The sequence below is a fragment of the Electrona antarctica genome (assembly GCF_951216825.1).
Source record: "Electrona antarctica genome assembly, chromosome: 15".
NCBI lineage: Eukaryota > Metazoa > Chordata > Actinopteri > Myctophiformes > Myctophidae > Electrona > Electrona antarctica.
Genome location: NC_136796.1, coordinates 26,857,179 through 26,876,942, shown reverse-complemented (window position 1 = coordinate 26,876,942; position 19,764 = coordinate 26,857,179). Strand labels below are relative to the sequence as shown.

Sequence of the window (19,764 nt, the reverse complement as noted above, 5' to 3'; positions counted from 1 at the left end):
TTGCCTTTTTTTTTGCTTATTTAAAAGGAAACTTTAAACACGACTGACCGATGACACGAAAATACATGTCATAGGCGTACACTTCCAAAAGGAAAAATATACAAGACATAAGGTATTTATGACTCCTCACATTAAAACAATGGAATATAAAAATAATTTCCTTCAAAAGGTTAGGGAATTAACTAAAAAAAAATGCATTTTACCATGAACACAGCTTAAGTTATGCATAAGCATCAATGAGAAAATCACAAAGATTGGTATTAAAATGAGTTTAAGGCTCATGATGCCATAAGCTACAATTAGATTAGAATAATTTATAATGGAGGTTAAGTTAGGGTTAGGTTCAAGCATGGGCCAATTACTATTTGCAAACAATTATTTTTGTATTATTCTTTTTTTTCCCCCTTATAATTTTTATCCCATGATTTTGTAACCCATTTTTCACCCCTGTGTCAATTATCTAATGTGATCCTGGGCTCTACACACCCTCCGCCAACCTAGTCCCCATATATGGGGGACATGGGGAGAGCAACGGACTTGAACTCATGCTTCCTTCATGCCTGAGTGTCCAAGTTACTCCTTTACACCTGACAGGGGGGAGTTTCCCTGGTTGGACGTAGCGCGTGCCGTGGAAGGAACACGTTATTCCAACCAGTTCCAACCAGCATCCCGAGCGGGAATCAAACCCAGGACCTTCTAGCTGTGAGGCGACAGCTGACCAACTGTGCCACGAGTATTATTCTTGAAGGGATTTACAATTCATAGTGCCAGGCAATAACACCTACCTATTGTATCCAAGTAGACTAAAGCAACCCTTTAAAACTATTTTACAAATACTATTTGACCCATGTCTGATTAGATGATACCAAGCAGGCAGTGCAACAGAAAACTGTACTACTGTTACCTTAGTAGACCTAAATCTGCTGGGTCCTTTGGGGCCAGGTCGTCGAGGCTTCATCGGCTCAATAGGAATGTTAGCTGGAACTGATACGACATCTCGAGGAGCAGTAGCTGCAGAAAAAAAAAAGAAAAAAGCAGATGAAATTGACCAATGCTATAAATGTACTTGAATGCTATTTAACTCTATCTCTAGTGCTAGCTGTTAGCATAAACCCCAGTTCCCAGTGCCAGCATACGCGTTCACTTTAAAAGACTGTGTTTGATATGAAAAAGGTTGAAAACCACTGATTACGGATAAAAAAATGTGCGATTAATCGCGATTAACTATGTGTGTGTGTGTGTGTGTGTGTGTGTGTGTGTAAGGGCCAAATGAGTACAAATATCAAATGAATTTAAGTAACCATGGGGTGGCGCTGTTGGCTTTATAAGCGTCAGGTTAACTGCCATCTGTAGTATAGGGAGGATCTCCAAAAGCTCAAGATGCATTTGTGACATGTGACACAGCTTGTAGATCTGCTATTCCCAGAATGTCTATTATTACCAGATGTTCATCTATTTTCAACCAAATATAAGTCAATTTTCACCTATAATGACATGCCAAGAATAGGGATGCTAGTGGGGCCATGTGGTTAAACTACCTTGGCTGCTTGCAGCAGCAGCAGGCTTTTCAGGGTCATCGTCAGCACTTTCCGTCTCAGACTCTGACTTTAGCAGGTTTTTATAGCTGCGTGGTGTGATGTTCCGCCTGGACCGGCCAAGGGTGATAGAGGTGGACAAGCCCTCCCCTGCCTCTCCTCCTTCCTCATCGGTTGACGTGGTACGCGAATGCTGCCGCCGCCGCCACAGACTCCTCTTCTTCATGATCACCTTTCTCCTTTCTGAGACGAGAAACCCAATTGATTAGAAGACGTTATAACTTTTGGGTTATACCAGGGTTATAGTATTTGGATATGTAAACAGTTGGTTTGCTTTCATTTTATCAGTGAGAAAGACTGTCCAATTAGAATATAATAGAATATTTTTTTCTAAGTTTGAATGAGCAGAACCTTTTTTTTGTAAGACGGAGATTCTTTAGCAAAAGTTTATCTAGTTTGGGTGGGGTATCTGAAACACATTTAAAGCAGAGAATTACAAGTACAATCTCAGGATTTTAAAATTGCCACGGTATTGCAATTTCTATATCGTTCTAAACCAAATAGCAAATTGATATTTTTTGCAGTGTAAAAGCAAAAACATGAATCTTATTCACCAGTTAATCACGGACGCATACGTTTCAGCAGCACTCACCTGTTCCCTTCTCCATCTGCAAGCACTTTTTATATCTGGTGGTAGAAGACATGAATGATTTTAAAATGTATACAATCTCCATGGGAAATTGTATATATATCTAATGTATTCATGTATAAATTGTAGTAGAGATGCATCAATTGATTTGATATTATAATATAATTATAATTTTGTTGGAAATAAATAAAAGGCATTACTGTTTTCATCATTGCATGTGGAATAATCATCATGAAAACAGAAATATCGCTTTTATATGTTAAAAACTCAGTGTTAACACTTAAAGTGACTAGTGTATTTCATATAGGCTAAGGCGAATGAGATGCTAATGCAAAGGATTTGCTCAGCTTTCTGAATAAAATGAAAGAAAACAATGCACTTAAAAAGACCACATTGTGATAACCTACTGTGGCTAGAGGATAAAAGTTAAAGGGGTAGCTCTGTACACACACACACACACACACACACACACACACACACACACACACACACACACACACACACACACACACACACACACACACACACACACACACCACATATTGCAAAGGGCAGTAGTGTTACTGAGAAATGTCCACTAGTAGCTTGTTAGCATTTCGTTAACAATACTACTGGAAACGAATGGGGTCTGCTAGCTGCCAATAGATACAGAACCATCCCTTTAAATCTTCTCCTGGCAGATTAGTAGTGAAGTCTTATGGAACAACATACATGCAACACTGTCGCTTGGTGTTGGGCCCTCCGAACTTGGGCTTATCCAGACAGTTGCCGCACGTTCCACAGTCGTGGTCGACAAGGCATTGTTGGCAGCGCCCACACCGCCTTTTTTTTTTCCTTGGTCCGGCATGTACCATCTTTTTCTTCCTCCATCTCTGTATGGGATCCTGAGGGACCACCCACGGGGTCGTGTCCTGGTCTGAGGCGTCACCATCATCATCATCATCATCTTCAACATCTGTAGGACATATGATAGAGAGCAAGAGAGAGGTGAAGAAAGGAGTAAATATGAGAGGCAGAGAGGAGAAAAGAAGAGGGAGAAAGAAGATGACAGAGAAAGTCATAAACAGACAGGACAGCAAGTGAGCATACAAAGGGGTAAGGAGGCGGAAGAGAAAGGAATGGAAAGAGTCAGAGAATCTGGAGAGATCAAGAAGGCACCTCTCAAAGAAAACCACAAAATCTAGTCTTTATTTAACTATAGTTAAAATGTTCAGTTAAATTAACACTCTAGATTTGACTGTGAATTAAAACAAAAAAACAAGTTACTTTCCAAACTGTGGAAGGGGATCAAACCTCTAGTTATCTAGTTATAAGACAGAAAATGTGTAAAATGAGAGTGTAGGCTACCTTCTGCGTCTGGTGAAGGGTTGATGCCCTCTCTCTCATGGAGCGGCAGAGCACTGAGCCGTGGGATGTCGTCAGGCACCATGGCTCGAGGCTGGCCTAAAGCCACTGCGGCCGCCCGACATACATGCTTAATACGTGGACCACACAGCGATTGATCCTGCACACACACACGATTAGTATTTAGTCAACAGATACTACACAGCTGCATGGAAACATAGGGAAACACGCTGCATGTAAACATAGTCAAATGCATTACCTGAGGACATAATTCTTTGCTTGATGACCGAACTCTCCTTCTCCGCCTCCTTCCAACTGCCTGCAATCCCAATTCTCTGGACCCCAGCTTATGGAATAAAATCGTTAAAAGGTTTAAAATGGAATGACATTACAAGATCATTATGTTTGTATGGTAAAGCCATTTGTGGGGGAGGGGGGCAACGTGATGCCCACTACACACAATGTAAGAGATCGTAAATTGTGAAAGAAGACTCAATTTGAACTTGAACAAAATAAGTTGTTTTGTGCTCTTATCATCAAATATGTTTCCACAGCAATGATTTTTGCAACGCAACGTAAACCGCTGTGTTTCCACAGCAACAACTTTTTTTGTGACTTGATGTAAAGAGACACGCATGCACACACAACAGACACACATACAGCCAGCTAGTGTGACACTGACACACACACAGACGGACGGACAACTTGGATGGAAACTAGCGTTTTCTCATGCCTTTGAATGGGCTCTATGCATGCACGCCATTTTTTTTCCCTTCCCTACTTCCTTCACATGCGTTACTGATGATACTAATGAAGACTCTGTTCCATTCTGGTAAAACAGTGTCAGGGTGCTGCCATTGTGCATGGCTCACTGGAAACACTCTGCTGCACCAGTGGGTCTCAAAGTGTCCTTCAGTGGGTTCCAAATGGCCCCACACGGGTCTGTAACTCAGAGTGTACACTCAGAGTTATGGGGGTCCTCGACATTAAAAACAGCAACCACTGTACACTAAATGGAACAGAGCCTTAAATAGTATAATCGGTAACACCTGTGAAGGAAGTAGAGAAGGGGTCCGGAAGTAGGAAGGAAGAGTTATTCTGTGTGCATAGAAGCCCATTGAATCACTTGCTGAAATGCAACAACATGTGCCGGCGTGCAACGGGACATATCAGACCGATGCGACAAACGCTAAAACGGTTTAGTTGCGTCTCGAATCATTGGTGTGGTTCAGGCTTTAAGAGTTAATTTCATTTAAAGTGTAGACATATGGGTCAATTTTAAGACTCAGAGTTAAATTACACTACAGATTTTGAAGTGTACTTATTAAACATCACTCAACCATTCTGGCATCCCACCTGTGATGACTTGTGTTGTTTCTGTTGATCTATCTTGATAAGCTGGACCTTGGCTCTCTTCAGCAGGTGGAGCATCCTCTTGTTGGCTCCAGTGAGGCCAACTCTCTGACTGGGGACACTCACCTCCACGCCGACTCTACCACCCTCCCCCACATCTGGCCCTGGTGATGCAAATCCAGCAAACCTCTTTAAGGGCCTTCAGACCAGTGATGAACATAAATGCATTTTCACAGTAAAAAAGCCAGACACACATATGTGTGTGTATATGTGTGTGTGTGTGTGTGTGTGTGTGTACAAGTACAAAAGTGATTTCTAATAACAATTTTGGTATAACTAACTCACCGACAATTATTTCTTTTAACATGCATGATTTTCAACTCTCATTCATTTTTTTTTACCATGAGCTGACTGGTCTAACTGTCCTTTGATGTAGTAGGCGAGTTACAAATTAGCTGAAAAGGTGATTGTGCCAAACACAAAACACCCAAGTAAGACGGAATAAATTATACAATACTCGTAAGCAAATACATATTAGTGATGCAACGAATATTCGGCCGCAGAAAATATTCGGCAGAAAATGGCTAAAAATGCATTTTCTGCCTATTCGGTTTCGGCCCGATAGAATAGGCAGAAAATATATCACCGAATAGTGTATGCAATTAATGCATTCAAAAGAGCTGAATAAATGTTTTATGGACCCATAATAGTGATTATTATTTAAGTTGCCATAACCATTTCTTTTGCCATAAATCAGGTAGCTTTAAGGTACGGCCATGACAGCAATGGTAGGAAAAAGGTAAATATTAATCATATTCAGATATTCGGTTTTCGGCCAACTGTTTCCTATATTCGGTTTCGGCCAAGAGTTTCCCTTTCGGTGCATCCCTAATACATATTAAACCCATATTGGGTAAAGTTCAAAGTCAAAACTGAGACATAAGGATGAAAAGGTATTCACCTTTATTTTCCACACCGGCTCCTCCCTCCTCCACAATGTCACTTGACACTTGACTTGACCCAGCAACAGGGCTCCTCACCAGTACTGCTAGCTTCCTCACAACGCCAGGTGAGTCCATCTCCTCCATGGTCAGTTTGGACCTTCGTCTCTTCCTCCTGACTGGATGGGTCAAACTCGGACTGACGTCTTGGTAACAGTCACCCTTCACTCCATCAGGCTGGTCTTTTTTCTTTTCTGCCAGTTTAGATGTCAGGCTCTTGAGTTTCTTATAGACCTCCAGGTGGCTTGAGCTTGGACCGAGCTTTGATGTGGTCTTTGAATGCAACGAACTGCCAACGTTGCTTGACTCCTGACCTATACTCTGGGTGCCATCTTTATCTTCGTTCTTCAACCACATTGATACGTTTCCCTTTGGAAACTTAAAGGCTATCATTTCCTTATCCAGGTACCTCTTGGGGGTCTTGATGATGCGGGAAGACCTGCCGCTCATCACAGGTGTGGAGGAACTCTGTGGTATTATCTCTGACTCTGCGACAAGGCTCTGATCTGGCAACTGCTGCACCCCTCCTTCCTGCACATGCACACCTGGAATGAACTCTGGCACATAGGCGTAAAAGACGCGCTTGGGCTTGGTGCGGCGCTGCTTTTGTGGCATTTGGGACATTTGGGGAATCATTTTTGGAGACTTCCTCTTGATCCCAAATACTACTTTCCGTCTTTTCTTGATGGCTTCCTGGCCACTTCGGGGACCAGCCTCAGCTCCAACACTTAGGAAGGTGCCCGTGTCTCTGGACGCCTTTCTAAACTGCTGCTTGTTCATAGATCCTGGAGACAGAGTGACTACCTGAGAGGCACCTCTGGGGTCTTCATGTTGACCCCTCCTTCTTCTCCCTGACCTGTTCAGTTGGACTTGGTTGGCATCCAAATCTCCTGACACCTCACCTGGAGCTTTGACACCGGTCTTTCCTCTACCTTTGACAACTGTGGTCAGTGTGCACACCAGCTTACCCTGTTTGGAGCCACTGGCTGAGGTAGAGCTTGTAGCCACTTGGTCTTTTGTCTTGACAGAGAACTTGGATTTTGTACTTGGAGCTCCCGAGTCCTGTTTCCTTGTGTGTTTGACCTGATGGCCGGGCTGCTTAATGGCTATCCGAGGCAATGATGCATCTTCTTCTGGACTCTCTTGGACATCATGGTCCTGCTTGGGGACCCTCCGGACAATTTTGCCAACAATTGGCGTTTTAGAGCTGCTTCTCTGGATTATTTTTCCAATCAAAGGCTTAGTTCCTTGCGAGAGGTCTGGAGCTGGGGGGGGCTTTGTTTGTTTGGATGATGATAACTGATGAGCACTGCCTAAATTCCTTTGAGGACGAAGTGTTTTGGTCCCGAATCCGGTGAAATCTTCCTCCTACAGAAAGTGCAGATAAATGTCAGAAAGTCTATGCTGCTATAGTGTATATAATATTTAGAATTACTACTTATGTACGATTGCACAGAACAGCCTTGTAATTTAGACACAGCCATTTATCTCTCTCACCCCCCCCCCCCCCCCGGTCGGAAGCGGATGGTAACTTTCGTCATGTTGTAGTGAATGATTTGTAGCAGGGGTGGGCAACTTTGACGATGGAAGGGCCACTATAGTTCCACACTCACTCCAGAGGGCCACTATAGTTCCACACTCACTCCAGAGGGGCCACATTACTGTCGTAGCAAAAAATAGCAGATCTACAAGCTCAAAAGTGTTTTGAGCTTGTAGATCTGCTATTTAGACTGAAGTAATTCAATTGATTTGCATGTTGTGGAATTGTTAACAGCTGAAACTAATATTATATCAGTATTCCGATATTAACCTGAGGGCCACATTAAGTGAAGGTGGGGGCCGCATGTGGCCCCCGGGCCGCTAGTTGCCCATGTATGATTTGTATTTATCTGGCAGGAAACCACAAGACGGAATCAGTACTATGAATGGCAGAATTCTTATTCCGCCTTGTGGTTTCCTGCCTGATGAGTGATGACTACAAAACAAGACTACAACATGACATAAATTACCATCCGCTCCAGACCGGTTCACACAGCGATTTTTGAACACAGACCAGGCTTTCCTCCGAGGTGGAAAGCCTGGTGACGTGAGGTTACACACACACACACACACACACACACAGAAACAGCGCATCACGGTTTAGCCAATGAGAAAGCCAACTTGACTAGCACAGCGACGTCAGCCAATGAGAAAACCAGCTGGACTAGACTATGTATTATGTACTATGTATTATTACATTTGAGAAAGATTTTGTTGCCTAAATCAATAGAACACATTTTACAAGCAAAAACAGCAGCACAAGATTTGCATTTTTTTGTTATTCACTTGTATATATGCAGAGGGTGCATTTTGCATCCCAAAACGCAGTTTATAGTTAAGGGACGCAATAAAACAACGACATCTGCATCCACGTGATGCACCGTCATGCACTACTGTACTGTATTTTATTCTAGTTTATTTTACTAGCTTTAGTTATAATAATCATTTCTTCTTCTGTTTTCTACATGAATATAACCACATTATAACCATATAAAATGAAATGGGAGTTAAATGCTGCAATTTGTAAAAATGGCAAAATATGACTCCTAACGTCTTTGAAGTGGGACTAATGGGATAATATGTCCCTGGGACTCATCTAAAGACCATCCCTGCATCCCAGGACTCATTACATTGAAAACCTATTTACATCACTGTATATGTATATACATTTCTGGCTTGTGACAAAATACTACAGGAATCCAGGATATTATGCTGAGAACTTTTAACCCAAAGTCCAGAAGGGTATGGTCTATGACAGTAGTGCCCCAGACGTGGGAACTAAATTAAAATATATATATGAATTCAAGACTTCATGGGGCGTGAAATTGATTGAAAATAAGTATTTTGGAGGGTGAACTACTCCGGTAAACCACACAAAATCTGTGATTTGAAGGTGACAGGTTGTAGACATATTGTGCCATCATCCCTTACAATGAATGTTTTGAAGTGCCCATCCTAATGTCAAATTGTAGCAGACTTCATCAGTCCACACTAGCCCTGGGCAAATTGCCAAAATCATATACCATAATATTTTCATAATATCTTTAGAATGATCATATTTTGGAGCCCTTGAAGATATTGACAGACGATCAGTGATAGTGATGTGGTTAGGATGACTATGTAGGTAGGCATTCAGTGTTCAATTCATTCAGCTAGAACAATCCAATACATTCAGAAATTCATATCACTTTACAATAGGCTAATAAACAAAGCCTGTTTAACCTACATAATATTGCTAATAAGATACAGGCAGACAGACTAAAATAGAAAACTAGCTCATGCATTAAGCCCTTGCAAACATTACAAATAATAGTAAAAACCTCAGCAGAATATCTCAATTGATTCTCACTAATCTCATCACAACATAATAGGCTTTGGGCCTGCTGTCTGCCCTGTACAGCTGTAGAAATGCATGGGGACCTCTCATCTCTTACTACAGTGTTGCATCAGTAGAATACGGAGAAAAATAAGCTTAGATTTGGATTTAAACATACTCAATCAAGAGAATCAGATTCAGTCCTGCTGATGAACTGTGAATCCACATAGGAATTAAGACCAAACTCTCACATATATATTTTTAATGTTTCACATTCAGCCAACACTCATTTAATATTTAGTAAAATCACGAACAACAAACTCACTGCCAAACTATCTCTGTGAATCTCTGTTCAAGCAGCAGCTATAGCTAGCCAAGAAAAGACATCTATTTAAGCAGCAGCAGCTAGCTAGCTAGCCAAGCCATTGCAAATTACTCCCACATCCCAACAGTCCAAAGGCTGATATATTCTAAGCAGATTTCCACTCCATCTCACGAGTCATATCCACCTTCACATCCAAAAGAGACTGCTTCAAAGTGTGGCCACCTCTCACAAAACCATCTAGCAGCGCTCCAAATCAGGTAAATGTATGCTCCAATGTATCTACCAACATCCATAGGTTAAATATCAACCTCTGACAATAAAACAGTCCATGCGCTGAAGGATTCAAATGTCATGTCACACATACCCCTCTTGTTAACATTATGGGGGGCAACCAATTCAATATCAATCCCCAATGTGGCCTACTTATGTTACATACTTATGTTATGTATTCAAGCTCATATAAAGTATTGATGCCCAAAATGCATCTACAATACAGGAACATACACAAAAAGCACTTGAATGCAAACATAATCCATATGCACACAACTGTAAACATAGTTCCAACCATACACAGAGCTATTGAAACTAAAGACTAGATGAAATATTTCTATTACAGTAAATTGCTGGCAGCAAACATTTTGGCTATGCTGCGAGCAAACTAAAGACAAAATTACGTTTAAGTTTACTTCGTTCAGTGTATGGTTCACTTCAATTTAAACTTGCCCACTGCTGTAATGTTTTGAAAACGTTTGTGTTAATGTCGATGTTGGGAAGCCATATCAGCACATCGAGCGTCAGCTGACAGGTGCAACGTAGATGGTACGTTAAACGTCTATTGACAGACATGGTAGCAGCGCGTTTACCACGATGACATTAAAGGGAACCCCATAATGGGCAGTGTTGTGACTTGTGAGAACACGTCATTACAGACCATTTCAAACGATTTACACACAACAACATAACAAACGTGTATCCAAGACAGCTAACGTTAACTACCGCCAAATCTTCCGCCCAAGGCCAAGTCATGCAAACAAAACTCCTCCAGAAACGGTGACAAAACTTTCTCTGGTAATTGTCAAGAGACAGAACTGGTAATTGTAAACTAGCAGCAGTAACGTTGCATGTATGCGTGTCTTTAATAACTTGTGTTGGGAGGAATTAATTTACATCTGGCAAACCCTGATGGTGGCTAGTGTGGTTGCACATAATACGTATTACCCAAAATCGTGCAGGGTGGGTAAACAAACCAAGTTTACCTATCCCTGCAAAATGACGAAAAACATGTTGAAATGTCTTTTGTGCATGGTATGGGTGACTGAAAGAAAACAGTGCCATATTTGTTTGCTGACAAAGCAACGTTGCTTCCCCACCTCTTCGCTCCCGCTTGAGTCGAATCCCAGCTCTCTCTGGCGCCTATGCTTATCAGCCACGCCGAGGAGGCGCTCCAGGGTTGGGTCTTCGCTCAGCGCGAGGCTGTGGTCTATGGGCCTCGGCCTTCCACTGTCTGCCTCTCCTTCTGTGGGCAACCTTCCGCGTCGCGAACGTTTCTCTGTCCGCAGCCGACAGCGAGATATCCCTGGCCATAGTGGCCGTCCAGGGAAACGAGCCTTATAATGTGGGTCGCGTTTACCCTCGACATTTGCGGGAGGTGATAATCCGCCTCCCAATGCCGCCATTATTCACTCTGCAACAACAACGATGGTGCGTTGGTCGTTCCAGCCTGCCTGCTGCTGCTGCGCTATGAGGCAAGATGGAAAGCTCTTAAGGCGCGAGATAGAAGGAAGTACTGTTGCATCATGGGAACTGAAGTTTTTGGCACATCTATTATACATTTTATTCTCGATGCATATTTCAGCTGACAAAACGCCTGCGGTCTCCGATTGTATTTCACCTGACCTGGATGGGATAAGGAGATTAATCTCAAGTTATGTATTTGTATTAATACAAAAAAAAAATCATAACTGTTACTCAGTCAACACATTTAATGTGCTTAATGTTAGGGGAAAAAAACAATTTATTTTAAAGACAGACCATTTTGACAAATTTATGATGAATTCGACCAGTTTAATTTCAATGCAACCATTTTCATTTTTGGAAGGAAATAAATAATTAAGATTCTCAGATTATACAAATTAAATTCTGCAGTGTAGAATCTTACTCTCTCTACACTCTCTTACACTCTTATCATAGCTCAGTTTGTAACCTCACTCTACACTTTAGCTCCGAGAAGAGGTTACATATCAGGATATCCCTGCATCGGTCGAACGGGGGTTGAGCCGTCCAAAAACAGTGGCAAAAACCCTTTTCGCAGTATCATTTCCAAAAAGTAAAGGCAACAGAACCGAGCTACAGATGATACATTTAGGACAGGCACGTACAATTTTAAGTCAGAGGTGAAACAACTGCTTAAATCAGGCTTAAATTAAAAAAAAAGTCCAGTCAACCCCCGTCCACATTTGCAGTACTGCTTCCGTAATCTAATCCGTAAAATTGCATTGGGAAAACATGGTACTGGCTGACAAACAACCGCTTTGTAAGTGGTTGTTTCACTTTCACCACTGACTTAAAACGTTACGTGCCTATCCTAAATGTATCATCTGTAGCTCTGTTCTGATGCCTTTACTTTTTGGAAACGATGCTGCAAAAAGGGTTTTCGCCACTGCTTTTGGACAGCTCAACCCCCGTTCGACCGATGCAGGGATATCCTGATTCCTGATAGGCCTATGTAACCGCTTCTCGGAGTAAAAGCGTGTGAGTGAGTGAGGTTACAAACGGAGCTACTCCTATCAGTGATTTATTTTGCATAAAGTAAGTGTTATGACCACCTATACTGTAGTAGGTATCATGGTACACTTTAAACCACCATCTTGCTAATTTATTAAACAAAACTAAATAGTACAGTTTAATGCAAAACACTTGAGCAGGGCACATTAGCCACCATTTCACTTTTACCTCTGCAAATAACATAAAAAGGCAATTGTTCAAAGGAGCTTAGATGTAATATGGAAAGCATAAATAAATACACCAATATTGTTTTGTAACTTTCTCGACCAAAATATGATCCAGTCATGTGAGCTGCATAATTCAACTGAATAAATCTCACTGAAGTCCCTCTGTATTAAATCCCACCTATGCCAACATATTACAGTGACTTGACTGACATTTATTTAACTTTGAAGAAGTCTAAGAGTCTTTTATCTTAGAAAAAAAGAAAGAAAGTGACGATCCGGGCACTCAAAGTTAAAAAGAGGAATAGCCTTTATTTAATTAAAAGGCAACAGCCAACATGTTGCGACCATTTCACCAGTTATGTTCGAAAAATGTTGGCTGTTGCCTTTTAATGAAATGAAGGCTATTCCTCTTTTTAACTTTGAGTGTCCATATCGTCTCATTTTTTCTATGCTTTGATCCTGTTTGATCCGTGTGAGGACCTTTTTACTCTTTTTACCACTTTTTATATCTCCGGTGAGCACCTGGTTATTCCTGTTTTTTCTCCAGTCTTTTATCTTCGTTGGTCTTCTGGTGAGCATACACTGTAGTTTGTTTGCTCTGATGGACAAAAAGGTGAGGCAGAGGTCACAGTGTCACTCAAATCTGTGAGCCTTCGCCATCATGTGTACTTTGATCCATGCCCAGGTTAGCCTTGCGAGGGTGAGGGGAAGGCCCATGTCTCTCCTTCCTATGGTCCCGGAGGGCTGCAACAGATGGGAACACGTCATCACAATTATCCTCGGGACATGGGATCTCGAGCTCTTCTTGCTTCTGCTGCTCCTCAGAAGTTAGTTCACATTGCATTGCATTTCCTTCCTCTTCTGCCCCCGGCCCAGCTCCTTCTTTAGCTTCCTTGATTTTCTGATCGGTGCCTGTCACTTTATCGTCTGCGTTCTTAGGTGGGCGGCCGCGTTTTCTGGGCGGAGGATTGATGTGACAGGTCTTGTCACCAGCCACACCAACCTTAGGAGGCCGTCCACGTTTTCTGTGTGGGGGGATGAAGTGATAGGTCTCATCGCCAGCTAAGCACTTTTGAGTTGGACGGCCAGGTTTTCTGCGAGGGACACAACAAGTCTCGTCGTGAGCGAAGTTCTCCTGATGCTGCACAAGTGCTTTCTCCGTCAGGAACCCGATGTTGCATTTGCAGCAACGGTAGGCCTTGCCTTCTTCCACCTTCTGTAGGTGCATTGTGGTGCGGTGTCTGCGTCGCCCAGTAATACTGCGGAATACCATGTTACAGTCTTGGCAGACATACTCCCGCACTCTACATTCCAGTCGCCGGTGTGACATCACCTTTAAATGACACAGAAAGACAAACATACTGTATATGAACCAGAGAGGGTGGTTGTTAGTGTCACATCTATTTTTGGGAGACCATTTTCCATGACATTATATGTCAAAGAAAGTCTTTCATCTTTCATTTCAGATGAATACAGGTGTGTGTGCTTTAACAAAATGCATTTCATGACTGTGATACAAAATATTTCTTACATTTTGTGCCCTTTAAATGTGAAATGTAAATAATTTGATTCAGATTTCATACGGACAAAAATGTTCCTACATTTTTTAACTAAACATAATACTATATACATTTTTAGATCAACTCTGAAATTATTCTTTCTTCAGTCTATCTATTTATGCAATTAATCAAAGCTAATTGGCTTTGTGTGTCAGTGTTGTGCTCTCACCTCAGAGAAGGTCTGGAAGGTTGACTGGCAGTAGGAACAGCGAAATGGTTTATCTTCTGTACTGTGAGAGGCTGAGTGCTCAGACAGCTTCTCAGATGTTGAAAACTTCCTGTCACACGCATAGCATGTGAACACTGTGTCAGTCTGTAGAATGGAAAAGAAAGAAAAGAAAACAGTAACTTTAAATAAGGAAACTGAACTCTTTCTTCTTATTAAATAGACTTAACAAAATTTGCAGAAATCACTAAACTTGTGAAAAGACAGCGCTCTCAAACTATTGTTCAGTGTCAATTTTATATAAGATGGTTGTAACTTGGCCAAGAAGTTTCTACTTTTTTAAGTTTTTTACTTTATTTAATGGTAGAATATCATACATATCTTATATCTTGGACTTATTACTGTGTTTGTCAGTGTGCAAAACAATTACTAATGTGTTTCTAAATAGTATTTAAATTGTATTCACATAGTGATATTGTGTGATTGAACTTGCCCAAATAGACAGGCCAAACTTCCTGATGGGTGTTCCTGATCCTATGTGCTGAGTGCATGCCATTAACCTCTAGTTTTTGAGGGGCGTTAGCCCCTCCTATATACAGCTTTTGTCCCCTCATGTCTCATATTTGCCATTGACAATGAAAGGAGAAATTAGGTCATATGTGCCTCAAATATGACGTAAATTTGTGGCAACACAAACATTAAATGCCATCGACAATGAAGGGATAATTTACGACGAGCGAATCGGCTAACCAATCACATAAATTCAGTTGTTCAAGAGATGATGTATGATGATGTATAATGAGCGCCCCTTTCATTTTTTTCCTCATATTTTCCGCACCTTTTGAAGATACAGCTTGTACTCTTCTTTGTGGCTCTTTTTCATGTGTCTCTCCCTCGACTTGGGGTTACTGAAGGTGATGAAACACTGAAAGCACTGCAGACTATCATGTGGATCTGTGAACAAAATAATACACACACATACTGTAGCTGATGGCAACTAATAAACATTTTCACACTAGACATAAACATTCTGAATAGATCCACGTTTATTTCCTTTTGCAGTGTTTGTGACATCAGTAGCTGACAGGAAATAAATGTGGACCAAAGTTGTTCCCTAACAATACAATATCACTGACAAGGTCAAGGAAAACAAAATGGGGCCAGGTTGCTGGACTAATGTATCTGCATTTCACAATATTTAACTCGCCCCCTGTATTGTTTCAAGCCATTTCTGTTCAAAAGCAGTAATTTTTCGGAAAGAAAAAGGTATGTGGATGCTGCTAGGTGAGTGCTTACAGGTCTGCTGAGCAGGAGACACAGGCTCAGACATAACGTTATATTCTGGCGTCACCAGGTCCGTCGTAACATTATATTCTGGTGCCACAGGCTCCTGTTGTAGAAGCAGCTCGTACTCTTCCTTGTGGTTCTTTTTCATGTGTCTCTCCCTCGTCTTGGGGTCACTGAAGGTGATGAAACACCGGACGCACTGCAGGCTATCATGTGGATCTGTGAACAAAATAATGGACACTCACTCATATAGCTTATTAGAACTAATTTTCACACGAGACTTCTAAATGGGTCCACGTTTATTTCCTGTTGCAATGTTTGTGATATCAGTAGTAGCTAATAGGAAATACCAGTAACCAAAGTTGTTCCCTATACAAGCCCTTGCAATACAATTCCACTGACAAGGTCAAGAAAAAGGGAGCATGTTGCTGGACTAATGTATCTGCAGTTCACATAATTTAACTTGGCCCCTTTCAAGCTAATTCTGTTTAAAAAAATTGCACCTGTACAAACTGAGCGGTGGAAAGTTATACTTTTAATGTTATAGTTACTGTGTGTTATAGTTACATATATAGTTACTGTGTGTGTAGTGCCTTGAAGCCAAGCACAGTTGTTGACTTAAGCAGCTACAGGGTCAAAAGGTCCTGCTCAGACAGGGGTCAAAGGTCCTATACTCAGGCGGACATACGGACGGACAGACAGACAGACACACATTGCTGTGCATTGGAGACTCAAAAACAAAGAAGAAATTTACAAATGGTATGTACATGCTGCTAGGTGTGTGAGTGCTTACATGTCTGCTGAGCAGGAGTCACAGGCTCTGACTTAACGCTATATTCTGGCATCACCAGGTCCGTCAAAACATTATATTCTGGTGTCACCGGGTCCGTCAAAACATTATATTCTGGTGTCACCGGGTCCATCAAAACATTATATTCCGATGTCACTGGGTCCATCGTAACTTTATATTCTGGTGTCACCATGTCCATCATATCAATCATAACTTTATTTTCTTGTTTCACCGGGTCCGTTGCAACGTTATATACTGGTGTGACAGGCTCCGGTATGATGTCATATCCTGGCATCAGAGGCTCCAATTTAACATTATATTCTGCCATCACAGGCTCCGACTTGACGTTAAATAGCGTTACTGGCGCAGTCTCTGGTGAGGTGGACAATATTTGGTGGACATCACTCCCAACAACAACTTGCTCTATCTCCAGCAGTTCCATGCTGGTCGTATCAGGGATGGCTCAACAGAGAAGAGCTGTAATTTAAGAAAACAATGCAGGCTATGAGCAAATATGGTTTTCTACTCCTATTAAGGTAATGTCCAGAAATGACTTGCAGAAGAAAAGGCTGTGTATCTGGCTAGGCTGACACTGTACAGCTTCACACAATCCACTGTTTTTAATCTGTACACATAATACAGTATATCCACATCCACTATATGCCCATATTACTGGTGATTATAGATTATACATGATATGCCTTTTAAATATATGTTTACGATACTTAATGCCTATATTTTAAATCTACTATTATTACATGATGTGTAAGCCTAGGCTATCTTTTTATCTATTTGGTTCATACATTATGCTATTGCCCTCAATCATGCAAGCCAGGCTAAACTTTAAAATGTCTTATGTTGTTTCATGCCTACTGCGGACAGTGCTGCTATGATGATAACCACAGGTCTATCTAAGTAACGTTGTCCGGTGTACGCTAATTATGATATGATAGCTTTTTGGCTAGTAAAATACTAGACTATTATTACATAATCATATGTTCATTTATTATTTTACATGACAACAACAAATTACAAGTATGTAAACGTAAATGTATAAGGTTCAATTAATCAATAAGGTTATGTACTGTTACAATTTAATTACATAATGGCTATAACAGTTCTTGGCTCCATAGGAAAAAAAAACACTCCACAAAGAAGTGGATCTGGCCCATGAGCTGCCGTGATAAGTAAACAGCAAAGCACACATAATCCTGCATGGTGCTCATTTTCAGGTTGCAGTGTAATAAATCACCACGCATTTTGATCTAAAAATCACATTAAATAGTGTAATCAATTTCAAAACACATGATCAGTTGCTTACCATTTGAGGCATGAAGCCGCTGTCGACGTTTCACCCAAGTCACGTGACCCAGGAAAGATTGGGTGCATTCGTTTATGTTACAGTTAAGAGCACCTGGGTGGGCATTTTGCTGTCAATTTTAAACGTGAAGTCCAAAACTACGTTCCAAAACAACCCATGGCAGAGACCCGCCCGCCCTGAATCATAGAATTAGTATATATCAATCGCCCCTGGACCAGCAAGCCTGGCCCAGCCGCCCAGGCCTGGCCCTAGTCCAAAACAAAGCGCGCGACATCTTCGGAGAGGCGTCCTTAAACGAGTGCACCCGGGCACTCTACCTCTTAGTTAAAGGTGCACCCAGCCCATTAACGAGTAGGTAGGCCTAACGACTCGTGTTAAGTGTCAAATCCGTGAATGATGTCAATGATCCACACATCCCTTTTCATTAAGGGACCAAGCAGTCCCGAAGGGTCTGGGTCCCTTATTGTTTTTGTCAGTTTTTTTCTTCTCCTTCCGCCAAAAATAGCAGTTCTGACTGAACTGTGCAGTCGGTTTTCGTGAAACTTGGTAATATGGTAGAGGGCCATGCCAAACGGTGAGGATGCGAAGCCTACGACCATTGGCCAAAGGGTGGCGTTAGTTATAGCACAACTTTGAACGCGCATAGCTCATGAACCGTTTGACCGTCGGCAACGAAACTTCGATACACATATGCGTCTCCTCATGCCAAACAAGTTTCGTGCTCTTACTTTTGACCTCTGACCTCTGGATCACCCGCCATTTTGAAGTATATGAAAATCAGTTCAAATGTATCCTGAGGTATCCTGGGTGAAAAAATTAAGGTTTTATTTAGCCACTTCGCAGTGACATTTTCAGATCCGCTGAACGCAGCGAATCAGGCTGGAACCTGCTGGCTAGGTTTTATTATGAGCCAATGAAAATTGCTGTTTTGTGAAAATTCTTCTTTTGCCCATAATACAACTTTACAGTATGGTAGAGGGTCATGCCAAATAGCACTGAAACCAGCCTTACTTTAATTGGCCAAAGGGAGGCACTATAGCAATTTTTTGAAAATGAAACGTTTGAACAGGCATAACTCATGCCTTGTTTGGCCAAAGGTCATGGCACTTGGTTCCACATGTTTTGACTCATGGGGAACACATGTCACTTTGACCAGTAAGCTGCAGCCCTCAGATATTCCGCCAATTTCAGCAGTTTGATGCTTATACTGATTTTCTGCCTGGATCTTTGAGTGATTTGCGTGAAACGTTCTACACACAATCTATGAAACATTATCTGAAATCCCAGTTGAAGATAAGTTTGTATGTGAAAACATTTACAGCAAACACACTGTAGAAATGGATGATGATCCCCAAAACCAGGACGCACATAATTAAAAACACTGAATGATTTTGCTGTTTTATGGCTTTTTGTGCATATTGTTCTCATTGCCGTCCTGCTTGGTCCCGCCTTATCTCTGCTTGGAGATATATTTTCAATTTGAATTCACGTTCAAATGATTTCAGTTTGATAAGATTTTTTGAAGAGGTTTGTAGCAATAAGAAATATACCTTGAATGTTATTAAGAAAATAAAATAGAATTTAAAAATTAAATAAAAAAGTGAGAAAAGTGGCACTCATACACAGCCATGATAATGGTGGACCCTGTTGTAAACAAGTGTAATGCTTACACTTGTTTACAACAGGGTCCACCATTAGACTTTGTCGAATGCGTTCTAATATGTTGGCATATAGCCTAGTTTATTTAAAACCATTTTCCAAATAATGTATCTTTTAACATTTTGGAAAGACAATTTAACACATAGGTACTGAGTTGAACGATTAATCTACATATTTTCACTACAATATCGCCCTCTTCTGGTTAACACGTTATTCTAAAACCCATGAGGCTACATATAGTCAACCTACTGTTGGCAAAAATATAAATGTATTTTATAAAGTACAGTTTGTATTCCATTATATGTTTTATTGACAAGAGTTTTTGAAACATCAACAAAATAGCCTAATAATATTATCTTAAAATATATATTATGATAATGGACGGTTAATGGTTATAGTCAAATAGATCACAAAGAGAATAATACATTATGAAGAATCCAAACTTTTCAAACCTTTTTAACAAAAGGAA

The 19,764-nt window shown here is 41.1% G+C and overlaps 2 protein-coding genes across 2 annotated transcripts in view; both read right to left on the bottom strand.

Annotated features, from left to right (window-relative positions):
* The window catches only part of kmt2ba (lysine (K)-specific methyltransferase 2Ba), a 38,051-nt gene extending 26,715 nt beyond the window's left edge, over positions 1-11,336 (bottom strand). The window contains exons 1-9 of the mRNA XM_079523241.1: positions 10,933-11,336; positions 5,843-7,250; positions 4,885-5,045; positions 3,788-3,874; positions 3,532-3,688; positions 2,896-3,139; positions 2,188-2,222; positions 1,539-1,778; positions 905-1,011 (exon numbers count right to left, since the gene is read on the bottom strand). Of these exons, the coding sequence (XP_079379367.1) occupies positions 905-1,011; positions 1,539-1,778; positions 2,188-2,222; positions 2,896-3,139; positions 3,532-3,688; positions 3,788-3,874; positions 4,885-5,045; positions 5,843-7,250; positions 10,933-11,238 (2,745 nt within the window). The 5' untranslated portion in view covers positions 11,239-11,336. The remainder of the gene's footprint in view (positions 1-904; positions 1,012-1,538; positions 1,779-2,187; positions 2,223-2,895; positions 3,140-3,531; positions 3,689-3,787; positions 3,875-4,884; positions 5,046-5,842; positions 7,251-10,932) is intronic.
* A 1,203-nt stretch (positions 11,337-12,539) lies between these two features.
* Positions 12,540-17,772, bottom strand: LOC306938887 (uncharacterized protein). The gene is made up of 6 exons (XM_079523245.1): positions 17,637-17,772; positions 16,319-16,792; positions 15,535-15,744; positions 15,077-15,192; positions 14,242-14,385; positions 12,540-13,846 (listed from the first exon to the last, which is right to left on the bottom strand). The coding sequence occupies exons 2-6, from the start codon at positions 16,755-16,757 to the stop codon at positions 13,151-13,153; spliced, it is 1,605 nt and encodes a 534-aa protein (XP_079379371.1). The 5' UTR covers positions 16,758-16,792; positions 17,637-17,772; the 3' UTR covers positions 12,540-13,150.
* Between the last annotated feature and the right edge of the window lie 1,992 nt (positions 17,773-19,764).